Raw genomic sequence first — 20,569 nt, forward strand, 5'->3', positions numbered from 1 at the left:
CATCTATACTATTATCTGTTCAGAAGACTTTCTGAAAGCTACCATGAGTCTCGTGTTAAGAAAAATAATAGAACTTGAGAGCTCCTTGAGTGACAGACTGCTGCATCCTAGGTGCACCAAGGAGCCTTATCACAGACCCTTGCTCCCAGCAGCTGCTAGATTTTATAACCATCACTACTCCCAAAAAACTCAACTTGTTTACATCCCTGCTGTTATTTGCATAGTTTTTCCATATACTTATAAAGAAGCTGTTGTTTTTATGTACAAATGTACAAGCACAGTTTGTATATTTTTAAATTGTCTTATTCAGTTGCACATGTCTAAGAACCTGAATATGCTATTTTAATAACTGTAATATATATATTTCTTATGTTGTAAATGTGCCCTTACTGTAAAGTCTCTTATTATTTTTTGTTTTTACCTTTGTTTGAATCTTTGCTGCTGGTACCTCTGAACTTCGTCTTCTATTGTATTGTATTCGATATTCTAGTCACCGTGTGGGGTTGCTTCTCCTCTAAGGCAGTGAGATTCCTTCCAAGTCTGCCCACGAACAATTTCAAACAACGTCAAAACATCCACCAAGAGTTAAAAAGTCTTTTATATGTGGAACTTGTCACAGATAAAAATCACACAGCTTCATACATTGAAACACAAATTTATGTTGCCTTTGGTGTCAGACAAATAAAGTTTCTAGTGAATTCTATTCATATTACAAACATACAAGTTTAGGCTGAAAAGATATATTCTTGTCAGTTAAAATCCTGTTTACAGAGTGTGTTGTTGGGTTTTTAAATGCATGAACAGAACCTTAGCAGCAAAGGGAGACTGGCATATAAATGCCAGGACTTGCAGTACTAGCTTCCCACCGCGCGGTGGCGCCCGAAGCAGCGTGGAGAAGCGGAAGGTGTTTTGTTTATTGGAGACTACATCCTGTTACTGCAGTTCTGAGTTCTCCATCTGTTCCATAGTTCATCGCTGCAAATACTACAACGCAACACTTCATCCTAAAAACGCTTGGCGCAGTTCCGGTTCTGATCCACCTACCTGGAGGTCCAGGTTACCGCAGGCCCGCCAGACCGTTTACAAAGTCTGTCCCGAACCGGAGAGTCCCCTCGATCATGGAGACTGAGAACCCTGGGATAGCAGAGGGAAACGGACCTGCAGCCGAATCCAACGAGCATGACTACGCACACACCGCGGATCCACCCGAACCTGAGCCGAGCAGCGCGCTACAACCCTCCGAACCTCCACAGCTGGAGCTTCCAGAACCCGCTCTTGGTGCAGAGGTGGACTGTCCCGGTGGGACCGAACAGGACGCTCAGACTGGAGAGGAGCCCGCTGTGAGCTGCGCTGATGCGGCGCAGCGCGGCAGCCCGCGGCGGTCCAAACGGCCTGAGGACAGAAACTGCTGCTGCTGCAGGCGGTTGTTCCAGCGGCAGGGCCGCTCCTTCAACCGCAGGGCGGTGTACACCTTCACCACCACGGAGACTGTGCGTTGGGTCTTCCCGGACTCCGTGGTCCACGAAAAGTCCTTCCTGTGCGAGACCTGCGCCCAGATCATCAGGACCAAAGGCAAGCGCAGACAGAGCGGCAAGCGCTCGCTGTGGCTGAAGCCGCCAGAGGCGAGAAAGGTGTGTGAACGACCGGTACTATCGCGATAGCCAAGTATCAGTTCAGGTGATCTCCCACAGAAGATGCTGGAAGCCAGCCCGCTTTAGAAAAGGTCCAGCTGAAAAACCCAGCCTTCATGGTCAGATCTGGGTCAGGTTGTAGACAGATTTCCAGCATGATGTGACCTGAGAAACAGTGTAGCTAAAGGATGTCCACATTAAATAAAACTGACCTCATGGAGTCAGGTCTGGACCAGAGAGGACATGTAGACCAATGGATCCCACTTGGTTCTGTGAGTTAACAAGTGTGTGGTTTCAGAGATTAACAGATAAACCAGTAAATTTAGTAACAACGTTAAGTAAAAATATTTCTGTTGCTATAATAAACCCTGTTTTACTGACTTACTAGTAAGTCTTGCCTAACTTACTCGTAGTCGGGGTCATGTCTCTTCCACTGGTATTTCGTGGGTCAGAACCTGGATTAATCTGGTTTGCATACCCTTAGAGTACTACTAGACTAGTACATTTTGATTCAGTTTCACAGTTAGAGAATCTGGTGAACCTGATAGGTAGCTCAGTGGTCAATGTACCATATTTACCACAGGAGGTAGGATGTTTTGACAATGATGTCACAAAAACTGGACCTTTCTCCATAACTCATAGAAATTGGTGAGAGATGCTGTCAACAAGGCTGCAGGAGCTGCAAGTTAGCACTGATCGTGTTCTGTATGGTCTGGACTAAGGAGTGGAAGAACAAAAGCTTCTTCTTCTAAAGGAGACACCCAGATCTGGATGATACCTCTCCAGACCCACAGCCAGAATGTCTTATAAAATTAGATTTGCTACAAAAAATAACAGTGTCACCAAAACATTGTACCCAAAGTGAAACACGGTGGTGGAAGTATCATGCTGTGGGGTTACTAACAGTTCAGAATTCCCTGTCAGGTTAAGCCAAAACATTCAGGTGTCTTGGTAGAGAGATGGAGATGAGGAGACATTTAATTTGTTATGCAAATTAGCTGTATCCGACCAGTACTTCACAGACGTGAAAATGAAACTTATAAAACACAAGTACTTACATTTCTGTGTCATCTGCAGATCCGCCACCAACAGCAGGAACTGAATAGTTCTTCAGTCTTTCTGTAAATCCTGACATGTTCTGATGTGAGTTTTCAAAGCAGTTCGTGGTGAAATGATTCACGTAAACTAGTTCTGTCTTCAGCAACGTGGCTGAAACATTGAACTCAAAAATAAAATGAAGCCACGAATCTCTGTTATCCGACAGAACATGCATGGACACATGTGGGTCTTTGCAGCCAACAACAGAACATCTAAGGTAAAACCAGCTGGCGAGACGTGGTCCTCTACTGGAAATCAAGCGGGTGGAGCTCCGCTTCAGCTGCTAGGTGCTGGTGTAATCGTGACGTCACAATTACACAGCTTTTGAAACCGCACGTTTTCTAGAAAAATCAAACATTTATTTATAGCCAATAAACGGCCGAATGTTTTTTTGCGTTTGGACTGTTTGTAGAAGCATTAGATATAAAAATGATCATAAAGTGAATTTTTCACAAGTATCCTTTAACAATCATCTGTCTTCATACAGCAGAATCCTGGTGATTTTTGAAAATTCTGACCCAGATCTTGTTAAAACCGCGTGAAACTCCTCGTCTGATCTTGGTTTCATTCACAGAGGCTCATTAAGCAGGTCTGAACGTGTTCAGCTCAGTGATTCTGTTTCCAGGGGAAGGACAAGCAGATGTCGAGCCGCAGGATGGGAAAGAAGAGCAAAGCTGCTCTGCTGGTCAGCAAGTCGAGCTACAAGGCCGCTTTCCAAATGCTCTGGTCGTCCAAAGGTGCTCGGAAGCCCATGATGGAGTTCTGGAGAAAACAGCTGAAAAACGAGGTGAGGATGTGGGCTGTCAGGGAACGCTGACTGTAAGGAGCTGTTGGTTTCTCACCATACCTCTGCTGTTTGTGGCGCCGATGCTGCAGATGAAGGTGCTGTCTCGGAAGGCGGACAGTCCCTTCCATCAGAAGGTGTCTGGCAGGAAGCCACTGTCCTCCTTCCCCTGGAAGAGATGTCTGAGTTGGGCCCAGGAAAATGCTCCGCTCGTCACCGCCTGCTTGAACTCCATGTTTCCAGACATCAACACCCTCTACAAAAGCAGCCAGTGAGTCGAGATGGATCCTGTCAGAACTCATCCTGGTCTGTGGTTCTGATTCTGAACAGCATCTCTCCTGTTTGTTTAGCAGCCAGCTGACGGAGGAGCAGGCCGTCACGCTGCTGGAGCGCCGCACTGTGGTGGCGCTCTCCATCCCGCTCTTCACCAGAAACATCTGGAGGAACAACTTCCTGCAGGCGGCTCTGGGGGCGGAGCTACGGCTGCAGGGCTGCTCAGGCTCCGCCCTCGACACCTTGAACACCATGGGGCTGTGTCAGAACAAAGACACCGTCCGGTTGCTGCTGCACCGGCTGCGGAACGGCAAAGACATGGTGAGTTTGGGCTTGGAGCAGAACCAGCAGTGGTTCTGATCCAGATCGTCCTGTAAAGGAGTCTTTGTCAACAGTTCTCCAGGCGTTCCGAAGTTCTATCAGGCATTTCTTTTGGATATAACTCTTCAGTCAAGTAAAAAGGCTGCAGAACTCGACACAGAAACTGTTTTAAATTTAATTTTTTGTCTCTTCAAGACACAATTTGTTCCCATTTTTTGCCAAAACCAATAAAAATCCCAAAGATTACAATTTGAATAACAGAAAATAGGATTTCAGACCTTCCTGAACACCTGAGAACTTAGTGGACATCCATGAAGAAATGTCATGATTCATACCTGAAGCTGTGATGAGTTTCATTAAACTACATTAATGTTTAATTAAAAGCTGGTCTGAAGGATGAATAATTTCCATCAGAGAAGAAAGGAGGGATTTAGTTAAAAGAGTAAAACTTTAACTTACTGAGAATATTTAATAAACATAATCAGGAAGTAATTTATTATTAATCTCAATAAGGAATATTTACTAAATATTCAGTTAAAAGCAATGCAAGGAAATAGTGACACAAACTGCATCTAAACAGCTCAGAGGAGACGTTTAATGAACTAAAATATTAAAATATTTTAGGGGCCAAAGGAGCGGTTCTGGTACCTAAAGATTCATTTCTCCTGTAGGTTGCTGAATTGTTATTCTCCAGAACCTCCTAAAACCTTTCAATCTTCTGGGCCGTTTCAAATTTACAGATTCTTGTAGATCCTTCACCTGCAGGAGAGCGACTGCAACCCGGGAACACAGATCTCCACCCACAGCAACAGCTGGGTCCAGAATGGGCCCAGAAACTGGGTTTTAACACTGTAAAAATCCAAATGATTAAAAATAAAAACCTGAGATGTGGAGAATAACCCCACAGTCACATGACCTTTATGATTTATAATCAGTGAAGGATCAATAATCCTGGTTGGGTGGGATTGCTTCAATCTGGATCTCAGAACAGAGGGATTATCCTGTTACTACCGAAGGGAATATTGGGTAAAAATTAACTCCTGTTTGGTGGAGGAAGTGCTAAGCAAGCAACTGTTCCATCTTCAGCCTTATCTCTGCAGCTCTGATTAGTGCTTTGGACCTTTATTCTTCTAAGGCTCTTTCAGCTAAAATAAGCACAACAATGCATGGCATAGAAGAATAAAATATAAAGCCTCACAAAGTTCTTGTGCTAAAAGGTCAGATCTGTTACTTTGTTCTCATCACAGTAAAAATGTCAGTTTATACAATTTATTTTTGAGTAGTTTTTGTTTTGGCCACATGAGGGCGTAGTTGGGACATTCAGTCTATTAACTGTATTTTCTGTCTGCTGGAACAGGACGGGGATCAGGGTTTGATGCTGAAACACGAGCAAATAAAGGATGATATGGAACAAGAGACGACAGATGAGGATGAAGATGAGGAGGATGAGGAAGAAGAAGAGGAGGAGGAGAACGACGACGAGGAGCAGGAAGACGAAATGATGGTGGCGGTGGAGGAAGAAGTGGAACAAGAAGAAGTTCAGGACGGACTGCAGGAGGAAGAGGAGGATCCAGCTGTGATGGAAAAAGAGGAGAGGAGGAGGAGAAGGAAGAAGGCGAAGAAGCAGAGGAGGGAGGAGAAGCGGAAGGAGAGGAGAGTGAAGCGGAAGGAGAGAGAGGAGGATGAGGATGAAGAAGAGGAGGATGAGTTGGAGCAGAAGAAGAGGAAGGTGGTGGTGGTGAGGCTCGGTTTGCTGAAGGGAACCTCAGAGGTGGGACGATCCGACCTGTCGGCACCCTAAGACAAGTTATGCCCCGCCCACAAACTCAACAGGCCACACCTTTTTATGAAAACGCTGCACAGAGACCCCGCCCTCTTTAATGGTTCAGAGGAATCCTGGGAACTGTAGGAGGTCAGCAGCTGGAGGAAAACTGGAATGTTTGGATCCGAGGCTGAAAGCAGCCGAGATGATGAAGATCTGAGGATAATCTCCGTTTTTCCACATGAAGCTCTGATCATATCTGAGCTGAAACATCATCGTTTTAGAAGATCAGAGGAGAGTCTGGATTCTTCTGTTGCTGACAGATTTCTAACATTTGTAACATGTAAGGAGAATAAAGAGCGATGACTGTTAAACTGCAGGTTGAGCACTCTGTGGTGTTATTTTGGGCTCCTCGGCGGGCCTCAGAACCACAGCTTTGCTCTGGTTTCTGCTTTCAGAGTCTTAGTGCCTTATTCCCTCAGAAATACAAGCATGAGGGAAAGATCTGATCTCTGAAAGCTGGTTAGAAGGTTGTTCAAAGCTCGGATTAAATTGCCTCGTTCATCACCGGGAGTCTAAAATAGTTTCAGGGTTCCTACAGTCTGGAGAAATATGGAAAAGTAGGTAAAGCTAAATAAGAGTCAGGAGGAATATTTTCATTTCTAGAATTACTCCCTTGTGTCTTTGCATCCTTTACTTTCTCATCTCCTACCTGCCTTCCTTCTGTTCTTTTTCATTGTGTTCTTCTATCCTTGTTCCCTACCTCCTTCTCATGTTCTTCCTTCGCTCTTTTCAAAGTTCAGGGCCGGGCCGGGCCGGTTCTGGAAGAGGCCTTCTCTTCCAGGACATCACCAACAGAGTTCCAGTAGAAAGGACCGGGGGACAAGTTTAATTGGCTGAGAAGTTGAGCTCAAACACGAAAAGATAAAACTCGTAGTGTCAGACTGTAACCATGGTAACACAACAATTAAGCAATAAAGATTATAGTTTGTTCTTCTACAAAGTGAACTTCCAAATTCCTTTAAAACGTAAATTTAAATATTAAACAGTTGATCTATTCTGTCAAATCAAACTTAATATGCAAACTGCTGGGTTTCATTTTAATCAGTTGGAATAATAAACTGAACCTGACATAATTAATTGGACCTGAGGATTAATTGGACCTGAGGATTAATTGGACCTGAGGATTAATTGGACCTGAGGATTAATTGGACCTGAGGATTAATTGGACCTGAGGATTAATTGGACCTGAGGATCTGAATGATTTGACTGATTTTCTAAAAGTCTTGAGACGACATGTTGTGAATCGGCGCTATATGAATAAAACTGAATTAATATTCTCATTCTCAGTGAACAAATAAATATTAGATCTATGGTTCATGTTTAAATTCAAACATTTATAGAAGGCCCCTGATTAGTGTGCTTATGCCTTGGGCCGGCCCGGCTCTTCCTAGATTCCTCCCTTCCTCCTTCCCCTCTCCTCAGGTCTTCCTTCCTTCTTACATATTTAAATCATATCTGCTGTGGAAATATTTACCATGAAGTTTTAGTTTTTATTTCAGGGTGAAAGCAGCAGACTGGGAAGTCTGGAAAGTTGAATGTGGAACATTCAGGAAAACATGGAGAGAGTTTGAACCCTGCAGGAACTCCTTTAATGTAAACGGACCGATTTCATTTGGAGACATTTTTCTCTCATCTTCGAAGAGACGGCTTCCCTCTGAGGTTTCCAGCACTCCCAGTTGGAGGTAGATTGTTCATCGTGTTCTGCTCCTTGTCGTGATCCGACTGCAGTTTGGAGACCTTGCTGTCTCAAAGTGAAGCTCCTGAGCTCCCAGAATCAGAACAATGTTTGGATCTTACTCTGACGTCTCAGTTGGGGGAGGCTGTTTTCAGTTTTAAGGGATCTGAACAGGATGTTGCCTTCATGAACCCTGCAGAAGATCCTGTTTGCAGATTCAGTATCTTTTGACGAGGAACCTCAGAAACCAGCAGGAACTTCAACTGAAGGACTTGCTTTGAAGAACTTTTAGATTTAACTTTTCTTAATGATTTATTGTAATTTGCTTCCAATTCTGATTTCCCCACATTTATTTGAGAATAATTTTGGCTGTTAAAGCAAATATCATCCAATTTAATCAGATCCTGTTTTTAAATGTTTTTTGCCTTTTTAACTCAGTTCAGAGGTTGGTGTCTCTTCAGCTTCTTCCCATCAAGATGCGCTTCTGTATATTTTGTTTGGTGGAGACAGAAATAATATCAGCATTTATTAAAGAAAATAAAATTATACTGACACACATTTAACCTGCTATCTATAAATTAGCTTTTTATGTCCAAAGATTTATTTTCTGGCTTGGATAAGAAACAGAAAATGTTCAGAATCGGTGTTGCTTCCAGTTTGGACACCAAAGCTCGGATAAACCGAACCAAAAAAAATCTCCGTCTGCATGAATTGACTGGAAAATAAAAACAATATTTTAGGAAACTGGCTTTAAGCGATCCAATGTCAGATTTGTTAATATATGACGAATTAAAGACTCTGAAGGGTTTTTAAGGGGTCCTACGGACCCCAGATGGGTCGTTAGGTCCCCCCCCCCCCCATCACATTTTATGGATAATTAATTTGGTCCAAACTTGTCTCTAAATCTGTAAAAAGTCTCAGATCCGATCTAAACAACCAATAAAAACGCTTCTTTTCTCGCGTCTTTTAACTCAGCGACAGTTTGGTTTTAAAGCTACAGCGATAAAAACTACGAGCAGAACCGACCCGTTTCTGAGGTGGAAGAACAGAACAGTGCCAAAAGGACTAACAGGATTTTATTTGTGTAACAGAGTCACTTTCAGCAACAGAAACATTCACAGAGCTGCTGCAGCTACAATAAATATTCCCAACACACCAGGTTTCAGCGGCGCTGCTCGGCTTCTGCGACTCGGGCCGGAGAGAAGATGAAGGTTGAGGTCTGGATGTGAGATGTGGTGGTTAGAAACGTGGGAGCTGGAGAACAAACTGCAGAGATGTTTGAAGAACTCTAAGAACAAAGTTCTTGATGCTCGGATGTTAAAGTCAGAAACGTTTTAAATGATTTGGTTAAAGTAAAGACACATTTCTTCAGATTCTGGTTCGCTCGCTCTGCAGTTTGGTCCCAAACGTCCACACCGACAGAGTGGCTTTTATTCTGAAAGGGAGGAAGTGTAAGGCGAAGACACCGTGCCCGGACCTGACTGATCCGAACTCTGCGAGTCCGCAGAGTAAAACATCGGTCAGGAAACTGGGGAGCGTTTCGGAAGGAAGATTTAAACGTATTTACACCTCTGCGTTTACTCCCCTCGTCTCTCAGACGTTGAGGGTTTTCTTCACTGAGAAGATGATATCTTTGACCTGAGGAAGACTGTGCTCCTCCAGGATTTTGGCGTATGGCATGGGGATGTCCACGCCCGTCACCCTGGTAACCGGAGAGTCCAGGTAGTTAAAAGCAGAACCTAAAACACAAGAAGATGGCAGGAGATAAAAAAGGTTAAAGAGCAGCAGAAGGTTTTATTCAAGCATTTCCTGTAAGCTCTACAAAACAGCGACTTTCAGCTGCTGGGTTTAAACGCCGCTAGTTTCATCTAAGTCCATCACTAAGCACTAAGTCGGACCTGTTCCCGGTGCATGTTGGACTCCGGCAGAACTGCCCTTTGTCACCGGTCCTGTTCATAACTTTTATGGACAGGATTTCTAGACGCAGCCAAGGGCCGGAGGGGGTCTGGTTTGGGGACCAGATGACGTGGTTCTGCTGGCCCCCTCTAGCCAAGACCTACAGCATGTACTGGGCGGTTCGCAGCCGAGTGTGAAGCAGCTGGGATGAAGATCAGCTCCTCCAAGTCCGAGGCCATGGTTCTCGACCGGAAAAGGGTGGGTTGTCCTCTTCAGGTTGGAGGGGAGTTCCTGCCTCAAGTGGAGGAGTTCAAGTATCTCGGGGTCTTGTTCACGAGTGAGGGAAGTATGGAGCGGGAGATCGACAGACGGATCGGTGCAGCTGCCACAGTAATGGGGGCGCTGTGCCGGTCCGTTGTGGTGAAGAGAGAGCTGAGCCGAAAAGCGAAGCTCTCGATTTACCGGTCGGTCTACGTTTCTACCCTCACCTATGGCCATGAACTTTGGGTCATGACCGAAAGAACGAGATCACGGATATAAGCGGCTGAAATGAGCTTCCTCCGTAGGGTGGCCGGACTCTCCCTTAGAGATAGGGTGAGGAGCTCGGAGTAGAGCCGCTGCTCCTCCACATCAAGAGGAGCCAGTTGAGGTGGCTCGGACATCTATACCGGATGTCTCCTGGACGCCTTCCTCTGGAGGTGTTCCAGGCACGTCCCACCGGGAGGAGGCCCAGGGGACGGCCCAGGACACGCTGGAGGGACTATGTCTCTCGGCTGGCCTGGGAACGCTTTGGGCTCCACCTGGAGGAGCTGGAGGAGGTGTCTGGGGAGAGGGACATCTGGGTGTCTCTGCTGAGTCTGCTGCCCCTGCGACCCGGTCCCGGATAAGCAGAAGACGACGAGTACGAGTAGTTTCATCTAAAGTTGGGAGGAAAGATGAACTACAGAGCAGTTTAAACTGGGAGAGGACCATGGAACTGGTTCCTGCAGTGGAAACGGACCTTTGTGACAAACTGCTGGAAGGAAGATTATCTTATCGCTTCAAGGTTCATCTCCTTCGGGAGCGTTTTCATTCCCAGATGATTCATGGGAAACAAAATAATGAGAAACTGGACTGAAACCGAGTGAAAAGGTGCAGAGATAATGTCTAACAGAGCTTCTGAAAGGGGTCTCCAACCTGCGGCTCCAGAGCTACGTGGCCCCCCTCTGGCCCCTCCAATGAGACTCTTGTGTTTTTAAACTTAAAGGCAACAAGAAGTTGTGGTTTCAGAAGTTCTTCTGTATGTTTTTATGTAGTATCTGCACAGAATATAACAGAAAGGCACCAATGGTGCAAGAGATAAAACTAATTGAATGTATTTCAGCTTTAAACTACCTGCTTTAAATGCGGTGGGCCACCCATCATTTACCACAGTTATGGAAAGAGCTCACTCAGCTGGCCTCATTATAAAAAGTATTTTTTCCTTCATAAAAGTCAGATGATTTACTTTGTAATAAAATCTGAAAATAATGCATTTTAGTTTAGCTTCATCTTTGAAAAGAAATCATTTCATTTAGTAGACATGTAGAACATCTTTTGTTGCGGTTCTAGACAGGTAGCAGCGGGGTCCGGAGTTCTGAGCTCTGGAGAACTACAGATCCGGTCCACTTTGAGACCGCAGGAAGGTCTGGCTGCTTGTAAGCAGACCAGAAAGAAAATCTGGTCTCCTTACGGATGGCCTGACCAGGTGATCCTTTCATTCGTCACACTTTTTATCTGTCAAACATCTCAGCTCAGTGAAGATCTGACTGAGAACGGGTCCATCTCAGACACCTCAAAACCAAAAGCATCGGTTGAAGTCCGTCCATCACCTTCCATGATCCTGGCGCAGATCTCGGCTCCCACACCGAACTGAGGCCAGCCGCCCTCCACCGTCACCAGGTGGTTGGTCTTCATCACGCTGCTCTCAATGCACTCCACATCCAGGGGTCGGATGGTCCGGAGGTTGATCACCTGGAAAACATGAGCAGGAGGCCGTTAACGGGCGCCTGAAGGACAAACTCAGACGGGTTTCCAGCCGAGAACGGGCCGGTTTCTCTACCTCACAGTCGATTCCCTCTTTGGCGAGGACGGCAGCGGCGTCCAGGCAGTGACCGACGTACCGCGAGTGGGAAACCAGGGTGATGTGAGTCCCTAAAGAGAGATGAAGAGGAGCTGAGGAACAGATCTGGTGACACCTTCACACACATCAAGCTGTTTTGGCTCCACCACAAACACACTGAGGCTCAGGACGAACTGAGGAGGCGTTTAGGTAGCGTCCCACAGAGATGCACCAATCAGCTTTCTACCGGCCAATACCGATTTCTGGTGTTCTGAGGTTTGAGCTGCTGCTACCAATTTTATTTCTCTGCACCATGAATCCAGCATTTAATTTAACACTGATTCACCACAAAACAGTAAAAATTTGCAACAGGCTCCTTCTTAGAGGCAGAAGTTTAAGATGATCCCACTTTCTGCATCCGTCTCTAACAGGGTCGGATATCCTCTCAACCACAAATCATTCCGACTGAAAGAGTCATAAATTATTAAAAAGCAAACTTTGAATAAAAAGCCTGGTTCCAGTAGAACGAGCCTCAGTAAAAAGTGATCGGAATCGGCCAATTTTTCCTTGACTGGATGTTAGTGGTGATCAACAGGTGAAATAATGAAAACACATTAAAACCTATTTCCTATTTATTAAATATGTTAAAATTTCCATTATTTTCAGTCTGTTGACAGCAACTTTTTATTAACCTTTTAAAGTTAGAAAAAAATGTGTAACGTCTTTATTTTCTGTTGGATTAAACTACCTCTGTCAAACAACCTGCAACACATTTAGTTTCTGAGGTCCAAATAGTGATTAGAAAACATAAATAAATGTAACTCAATCAAACAAGGTTATGCTGCTTGTCTGAGCAATAATTCATAGGAAGTTCAGATTTTATACATGTTAAACTCTGGAGGAGGAGCGACCACTGTGTTCTGATTGGTCCACGGAGCGGCGTGAACATCGGACTCACCTGGCCTCTCGATCTTAGCCTTGCCGATGGGAACGGTGAAGTCTTTAGACTGCGACTCCTCGGACATCTCAAAGGGAACGCCGTACAGCAGCTCGTTCTCCAGGAACACGACTGTAGCAGAAAGAGAAATCAACATGGCAGGTGATGGACTTTATGTTGTAATCTAACCTCGTTCCCCTTTCAGTATTCAGCATCCTCCCGTTTTTACCCTCAACGTTCATAGAGGTTGGAAGTTTGTGGCTACCTCCTGAGGTGGATCAGGGCGGTAATATAGGTGGGTCGACTTCAACACCCCCCCCATTACGTGTCTGGACCTTTCAGTTGATCGCGAGGCGTGACAAAGAGGTAAAGGTTCACCACTTCAGACCAGGACTGGTTGGAAGAATATTCCCAGTCTGACTTTTATTCTCTAGAAAGATTTCGGCTGCGTTGAAGAAACTTTTTTCTAATCAGAAACATTAGCGTCATCGTCCAGCTTTATGCTTCTTTGAATCACGTCATCAAACAGATGACTTGGTTTTCTTTAAAAAGGTCACAGTTCATGACGACTGCCTGTGGACAGCTAAACGTTTTCCTTTAACATCATTAAGTTCTTAAACCGGCTGAAGATGCAGCGTGTGGTGGCATCTCACCAGGATTATCGTCTCTGATGGCTGATTTCAGGAGACCTTTGGCATCTTCAGAGTTCCAGGGACTCACCACCTTCAGGCCTGGACAGTGAGCGTACCTGCAGATCCATAGAGGACGAAAAAGATTCATCTCAGAAACCTTTAAAACTGCACAGAACCAAATATTAATTGACCTACTTTGGACCTCATGCATGTCTACAGAAATGATCCCAGAACTTTTTAAACCCACCAGGCAGCAAAGCACTGCGAGTGCTGAGCGGCGACGCCTGCCGAGGCCCCGTTGGGTCCCCTGAAGACGATGGGCACCGGCTGCAGCCCGGCTGACATATAGTAGGTCTTGGCAGCGGAGTTGATGACCTGGTCGATGGCTTGCATGGAGAAGTTGAAGGTCATGAACTCACAGATGGGTCTGAGGCCAGCCTGAAGGAAACAAACACTGAGGTCAGAGCTGCAGCAGTCAGAACCATCACAATTACCATGGCAGCAGGTATTGGACTTGATCATGATGGACCAAAAGGATAAATCGTCACCTGACCAGAAACCCTAAAAACTGTGGAACATCTGGAGAACACTGAGTCATTAAATGCTGATATATGAGCTGCAACTGGGACTCACCATGGCAGCTCCGATGGCGATACCAGCAAACCCCATCTGCAGCAGAAACAGAGACAACATGAACCAGCTGGGTGGGGCTTCCACTGAGCGCGCTCACAAAGGTTCAGCTTCATACACACCGACTCACCTCTGAGATCGGAGTGTCGATGATCCGTTTGTCGCCATATTTCTTCCACAGACCTCTGCTGACCTGCACACAAACACACAGCAGCCTTACAGAAACCCGACTAACACAAAGAGGTTCTGTTGAAAACAAAGTCGCTGTAATTCCTGAAAGATCCTGGTTGAATGACCTGGTTTATGACTAATAATACTACAGCAACATCGTCATACCTGCACTGGCTGGGAGAAGATTTCTAATTTTATAAAGTTCTCTCAGGTCTTTGTCTCAGAAAGATCACTAAGATTACAGCACAGCATGGCAGCTTGGATTGAACATATGCAGAAATAAGGGCTGGTTCTGAGTTCTGTAAGCACACTGAACTCTACCTCCGTGGTCCTGATCCACCACGCTCTGCTCAGCATGTTCTCACCTTGTAGGCTCCGTCATACTGAGCCACTTCCTCCCCCAGCAGGAACACCCGCTCATCCCTCTCCAACTCTTCGTCCATGGCCTGGTTCAGGGCATCGCGGACGGTCACCTGTGAGGCAGCGAGGACACGAGCAGCGTTACCGACTCCTTTCTCAGCTTTTATTCTGGTATTACCCAGACCTTTACAGCCACGTTTCTGATGATTCCTACATTTATGTAACGTCTTGATGTTTCTGGTCATTTTCCTCTGGCAGGAACAGTTGCTTCTCTAAGGTCACTGCTGATATCTTTCCACCCTGGCACTGAGCAAACAAACACACCTGCACGCTTCAGGTCAGCAAACGTTTGAAACTCCTTTTATAGAGGCAAGTGGCTCCGAGCAGCAGCAGTGGATTTAGTTTACTCTGTTAAATAACTAATGACAAAATGATCTAATATGAGCTGTTGTTCATCTGAGGTTATTTTTACCTCGCTGTAAGAAAGCCTGACCGAGACGCTGTGATTAAATAACCTAAAACTTTAGAAATAATCGTTAGAATGTACCTGCATAGTAAAGATTTACACCAGTCTGCTGTTTCCCCTCAAAATTGACCAGTTAAAGCAACAAGAGCCTCCATTTTATTCTACTGCCGACAGCTGGACTCCTCTTTAGCTACAACACGTAAACTAATGAATCAACAATCAGACAACAGATTCTCAAAGCTTTTTCCTATCAAATATCTGCTTTTTATTGTGAAACGCAGAAAAACACCAGTCTGGTGATGTGTTGCACGTCTGCATTCAGAGGTGCAGAAAACGTAAAGAAAAGAAAATCTGTTGTGGAGGATTTTAATGTTTGGAGATCTTCAGCGATGGAGACAGAGACAACTCCTTAACTTGGGCTGTTTTTAATCTTTTAATCGATGCTGAAAGTAGAGCTGCACAATTTACACCAACGCAACCTCAGTGTGAAATATCACCATCACAACGGACCGCGACTCTGATATTCCAATATTTGTTATCATTGTAAAAACAATCATCAGAATTATTCCAAATATTGTTGCTTCCAGCTCTCATGAACAAACACGTTAGGAAAATATTAGATGCAGTCTGAGTGCAGAAGAGACTCAGAAATAATCCAGGATGCTAAAGGTCACATAAAGTTTCCTAATATCAGGCAGCCCACCTCTGAACTGTTGATTCAATGAAGTCTGAGATAAAGTGGTTCAGTTATGAAGAACCGACTCAGGGATTACAGTTTATATCTGCATTATGAGGCTAAACATACAGAGAAATACATTTGTAGCTTTTCTTTTCTTTTAAGTTTGATATAAAAGGTTTTCAATGTGGTATTTTATTATTCAGTTGCAATGTCCGTTACCAGCAACCAATTAAAATAAAAAGACAAATAAATCATATTTAAAGTTTATTATAAAATGCATTTATGGAATAACCAATGGCCAATAATCTGGCCCTCAGCAATAATCAGTTTAATGTTGCTGCTTTAAAGGGCCAACAGATCACAGAAGATCAAAAAATAATTTATTTTACATTAAATTAACTCATTTTAATGTGTTTCTGGAATTCCTACGTTATAAAAAATAAAAACTATCACCTGAAACAGGGATCAGTTTTATTCATTTTAAGATGGAAATGTTCGTGTTTTCCCTCTGGCAGCCAATGAATACTGACGGAGATTATTTAATCTGATATAATTTATAGTATAATTTGTTAGTTTCAGTTACAAGAACAGTTTCACTGTGATGCTACTGTTGTCCTCCTCAGCAAAGATCTGGAAAAACATTTTATTCCAGATACTTTTCCTAAACAACTGCTGCGTTGCTCGGATATTTTAAGGAACCATGTTAGGTGTGTTTAGAGCTTATTATTATAATGATTTTAACCTTTACAGGACCCGTGTTGAAGAGGTTTTAGCTAGCAGACTGACCTGAAGAGCGGCCGGAGGGCTCCTGTGAATCCCCCGCCGAGCCACCAGCAGCACGGCCTGCTGCGGGGAGACAGGAGCCGTTACTCACACCAACAGTCACCGAAAACAACTTCAAAATCACCGGCAACGTCTCAAATGTTCCTACCTTTCCGGAGCGCAGAAAACACTTCAGGGACGTCGCCATGTTTGCCCTGTCCTCTGTAGAGAAGGCGGGACTTCAAATGAGGCCAGGAGATTTCAACCAATCAGAACGCCAGCTCGCAGGCCGGATGGAATGTGCTATGACACTCAGCCAATGACAGCGGGTCAGCAGGAGAGGGAGGCGGGAGATGGTTTAAGAGTGGAAGAGAAACCCAAGGACACCGAGCCGCAGTCATATAATCTGGAAGCCTGAAGGTGCCAAAAAACTAATTAACCTAAAATACCGAACCGCAGTCATCATGTATGGAAGACTGAAGATGTCAAGATACAAAATCAGAATAAACTAAAACGCTTGAAAACGTCCACTGTGGCCTAATGTGTCACTCAGTAAATACCAAATTAATCATGAACACATCCTCCTATAACTATTACTTTTATTACCGTTTATTATACCTGGCAAAAAAAACTAACGGAAATATTATGGATATTATTTCTCATTATTTTCATCAGTAATGATTTTCGATGTTTGTATTTCAGTTTGCTCAGAATTATACTGCCCGTATCAGAAAACAAGGCAATATTTTTCTGTAAAGATTTACACAAACAGCAGTTATTTTAAAAGAACACCAGACAGGAAGTATTGTAAATAAATCTGTTTTTATTTAAGCATTTTAAATTCACCTCATTAAGTGGTGCAATCAGATACATTTGTCACAAGCATGTGCAATACACGACTCATTGCTTCCCTGAAGCTTTTTTAGGCAAATTATTATTCACTTGATGCAGATGTCATGTTTTACCGTACAGAAGACCAGTTTGTTTCATTTTGCAGCAAACCCAGTAGAGAGCGAGTGCTTTTCAGACCATTCAGTTTAACCCGGCTTCGGTAAATAATGTGTTCTGCAAATTAAACACTCATCTGGACGGGTCCTCCACACATGTAAAGTGCTACACAGACATTCTGAGATAATTTAAAGATTGTTCAGGATGTGAGGACCATCTCCTCTGGTTGGATTGCACTGATCCAAAATAAACCTTTAAAGTCTCTAGCAAGAACTTGGCTTGATTTCAAACAAGAGGATCCTCCAGGTAGTATCTCCAGCTACTTCAGCACACAGATTTTATGTGAAGTCAGCTTCAGTTTAACCAATGATGCCTTTGTGGCCCTCAGCAGGAATCTGGAAAAATGCTCATTTCTTTTTAAAGATTATGTAATTTCACCATAGTGGCAAATTTAAAAGCTATAAATCCTGACTAATCAAATAGGGTTTCTGTAAACTGAGGTGTTTCTTTAAGTATTTGCAGTCTCATATTTATATTTATTTTGCACAGATCTGATCAAAAGCTTGTTTAATAAACTTGGAAGGTTGCATTTAGGTGCACCAAAGTAAAGATGGAGGTATATGATGGTTGCAGCTGAATTTCATGAAATTTGGTGAACAGCTGGAGAATCGGCATAGGAAGAACTGCAGGAAGCTTGTAAATAAAACAGTTACTTTGGCACAAGATGCTCTGCATGGTTTTAAGAGGTTCTTCAATTTCGGACGTCTGAATATTTTTGGGGAGATGGAAAAAATAAAAATAACAAGCCTGCACCCCCCAAAAAATTTATTTTACTGTACAAACTAAATAAAATAGCTAGTGCTGTCATTGATCATGGAGTTTTATAATTCTCCATCTTCTCTTTTTGGAAAACAAAAGTTACGACTGAGCAGAAAATCTGACATCGCCCTCCAATCAAGAAGACCAAAATCCTGGAAGGTGTTTCCTGAGGACTTCAGATCAGCTGGCAGAACATACATTATAAGCATAGCTGCATTTCTAACAGAACCCTACATATGTTTGTTTAATTTTAAAGATCAATTTGTTTCTTGTCTATGTGCGAATTCTGCATAAAAAACTAATCAGTAAAAACGGGTTCATCTGTGTGCTGAAGTGTGGCCGTCCTCACCACATGAGATCAATATATATCTTTATGTACCAAACTGTCACATGCAATAAAAAAAAAAAACCCCAAGAAAACAACAGACATTCAGGATCTCCATCGGCATGATATAATCCATATGGCACAAAAAAACCCAAAACAAAAATATAATACATTTTACCAAAACTGCATGAAAAAAATCCCTCTGAGCTCTGAAATCAACCTAAAGCAACTATTGGAAACAATTGACCTAAAGCATTTCCTGTGAGCTGTTATTTATTCAAACAAGCTGAACTTTAAAAGGGCAGGAACAACGAACTCCTGTATAAACCAGTTAGATGTTTGGGCTGGAAACTACAGGTACAACACCTCCACATCGACGCACGGCAGCTCTGCTCAGTGATCAAATACTTCAAAGTTCAGTTTTCAGAACTATTTTTGCTTTTAATGTTTCCAAATGACTCTGAAATACTGTAAACTGGCAGATTTAGAGTCTCTAATGAAAACTATTAAAAATGATCTGCAAATGTCTTCAGAAAATCACCTCAAAACCTGCTCTGCAGCAGGGATGAATCAGCTGGTTGTGATCTGCTCCCACTGTGGTCTCAAATATATCTATCCAGCTGCTGCTTCTGTAACAAGAGATGAAGCCACAGTGCAGCAGTAAATACAGCCGTGCAGACTGATGCCTGACAGACACAGCTGAGGGTTCAGATTAGTTTCAGAGCCAGATGACGATCAGAGCTCAGCTGCTTGTATGATCCTGAGGTGAGACGGCATCAGTAACTGGAAGGTTGTTATTCCCAATGGAAGGAGCAGCTTTCTGAGCAGAGTCAGAGGAAATTAGCTGCATGAACTTCTGAACTTCTTGCATCCTTCCATGTAGTTTGGATTTTTCTACCTTTGATTGTTTCCATGATTTTAGCCCAGCTTTAGCTGGAAAACATCCACATGTCTGGGGAAAGGTTTGGGGCACATTCAACACATATTGATTTAAAATGTTTATTTGAATCGCTACTAAATAAAGATTTCCTAATCCCTTAAACTTATTATTAAATATTTTTAGATTGTACTTTGTCATCATTTTTGGATTTTATGGAAAAGCTAATAGTTTTTCTTAATGTGCACAAAAACGAGGATTTATAACTGAAGAATCAAATAAGAAATATGGAACCTTCAAAACCTACAAAATGCACAGACTGAAGGAGGAAGCAAGGAAGGAAGTAAGTAAGGGAACAAGGGCAGAATTAAGGACAGGGAATATCATCTGAAAGTGTGAATCTCTTTCCTTACTCTTATTTTCTTTTTCCATTCATGTTCAGACCTGGGAAAAACCCAGACTTCCATCCAGACTCCGTAGGAACCTCGTCTGAAAGATATTTCTAATATTTTTAAGTGAAAATATGTCTGCAGTTTCATGAAATGCAAAGCAGATCAACGCAGAAGTTAATCTTAGCTTTTAATTCCTCATTTTCTGTCTCAGAAGATAAAAAGGCAAACTTCTTTAAATCATTTCAGCTCAGATTATTTGGAAATGAAACTGAAATTTAAATTAAAAGTGGTTTCCTACAGTACCGCCTCTGAGGAACTGCCCCAGCAACACGTACGTGTCGAGGTGTTGAAAAGTTCTGGGAAGACTCCAAAACAAGAGTCCCGGATCCAGGAAATTCAACTGCATCACTCAGTAAAATCCAAAAATCCAGAACTGCTGCAGAATCTGTGATGCCCAAAAAGTTCAGCAGCTACTTTTACTGCAAAAAGCAAAGAAACAAGCGAGCGGACCGCCTGCAGGAGCAGCACATCGTCTGGCAACTCTGCAGAAACTGGAAACAACTCCTCTGGTGCCGAAGATTGTCCAGCAAGTGGAAAGATGGGAGCCAGGTTCTGACCCGTCCCCTTCTTACAGCAACAGGTTAAAAGAGTTAGAAGGCAAAAGAAGCAGAAAGAGATAAAAAGTACTTGGATTTTTCTGTTAGTGATTTGTTTTCACATCTCAGGGACGTAACGAGCACAGTGCAGAGACGGCGGGGTCGCCGTGGCGCCAGTTTGGGTCAGAACTTGGGCGTGCCGCGGTCCACGGTGTCGGCCTTCTTCAGCTTGCCTTTACTAAAGGTTTGGATGGAGCTAAGCAGGGCGGCCCGACCTCTTCCTGCTCCGTCAGAGGAGGGCGGAGGTAGAGGAGGAGAACAGGAGGAAGAATCCGGCGCAGAAGGAGGAGGAGGAGGAGGAGGAGGAGGCGGCGTTGTGTGGGATCCTGGAT

At 43.7% G+C, this 20,569-nt stretch overlaps 3 protein-coding genes across 6 annotated transcripts in view; 1 reads left to right on the top strand and 2 right to left on the bottom strand.

Annotated features, from left to right (window-relative positions):
- Positions 1-601: 601 nt before the first annotated feature.
- LOC124856570 (ribosomal biogenesis protein LAS1L-like) lies at positions 602-8,170 on the top strand. Of its 2 annotated transcripts, none has more exons than XM_047347155.1 (5): positions 602-1,631; positions 3,355-3,516; positions 3,606-3,784; positions 3,867-4,107; positions 5,465-8,170. In XM_047347155.1, exons 1-5 carry the CDS (start codon positions 1,119-1,121, stop codon positions 5,906-5,908), a joined length of 1,539 nt encoding a protein of 512 aa, XP_047203111.1. In that variant the 5' UTR covers positions 602-1,118; the 3' UTR covers positions 5,909-8,170. The 2 variants fall into 2 exon arrangements, with proteins under 2 accessions (XP_047203111.1, XP_047203110.1); XM_047347154.1 differs by having other exon boundaries at positions 608-1,631; positions 3,864-4,107.
- A 496-nt stretch (positions 8,171-8,666) lies between these two features.
- On the bottom strand, positions 8,667-16,485 carry pdhb (pyruvate dehydrogenase E1 subunit beta). 2 transcript variants are annotated; one of them, XM_047347156.1, is made up of 11 exons: positions 16,390-16,485; positions 16,245-16,304; positions 14,319-14,426; positions 13,913-13,975; positions 13,786-13,821; positions 13,400-13,590; positions 13,174-13,268; positions 12,542-12,652; positions 11,584-11,675; positions 11,354-11,495; positions 8,667-9,346 (listed from the first exon to the last, which is right to left on the bottom strand). In XM_047347156.1, exons 1-11 carry the CDS (start codon positions 16,426-16,428, stop codon positions 9,201-9,203), a joined length of 1,083 nt encoding a protein of 360 aa, XP_047203112.1. In that variant the 5' UTR covers positions 16,429-16,485; the 3' UTR covers positions 8,667-9,200. The 2 variants fall into 2 exon arrangements, with proteins under 2 accessions (XP_047203112.1, XP_047203113.1); XM_047347157.1 differs by having other exon boundaries at positions 16,245-16,301; positions 16,390-16,458.
- Positions 16,486-17,023: 538 nt separating this feature from the next.
- The window catches only part of pxk (PX domain containing serine/threonine kinase), a 32,555-nt gene continuing 29,009 nt past the window's right edge, over positions 17,024-20,569 (bottom strand). The window contains exon 18 of one of the 2 annotated variants that reach the window (XM_047347151.1): positions 17,024-20,563. In XM_047347151.1, the coding sequence (XP_047203107.1) occupies positions 20,361-20,563 (203 nt within the window). In that variant the 3' untranslated portion in view covers positions 17,024-20,360. The remainder of the gene's footprint in view (positions 20,564-20,569) is intronic. The other variant, XM_047347153.1, reaches the window with a different exon arrangement.

Source organism: Girardinichthys multiradiatus, chromosome 20 (genome assembly GCF_021462225.1).
Source record: "Girardinichthys multiradiatus isolate DD_20200921_A chromosome 20, DD_fGirMul_XY1, whole genome shotgun sequence".
Lineage (NCBI taxonomy): Eukaryota > Metazoa > Chordata > Actinopteri > Cyprinodontiformes > Goodeidae > Girardinichthys > Girardinichthys multiradiatus.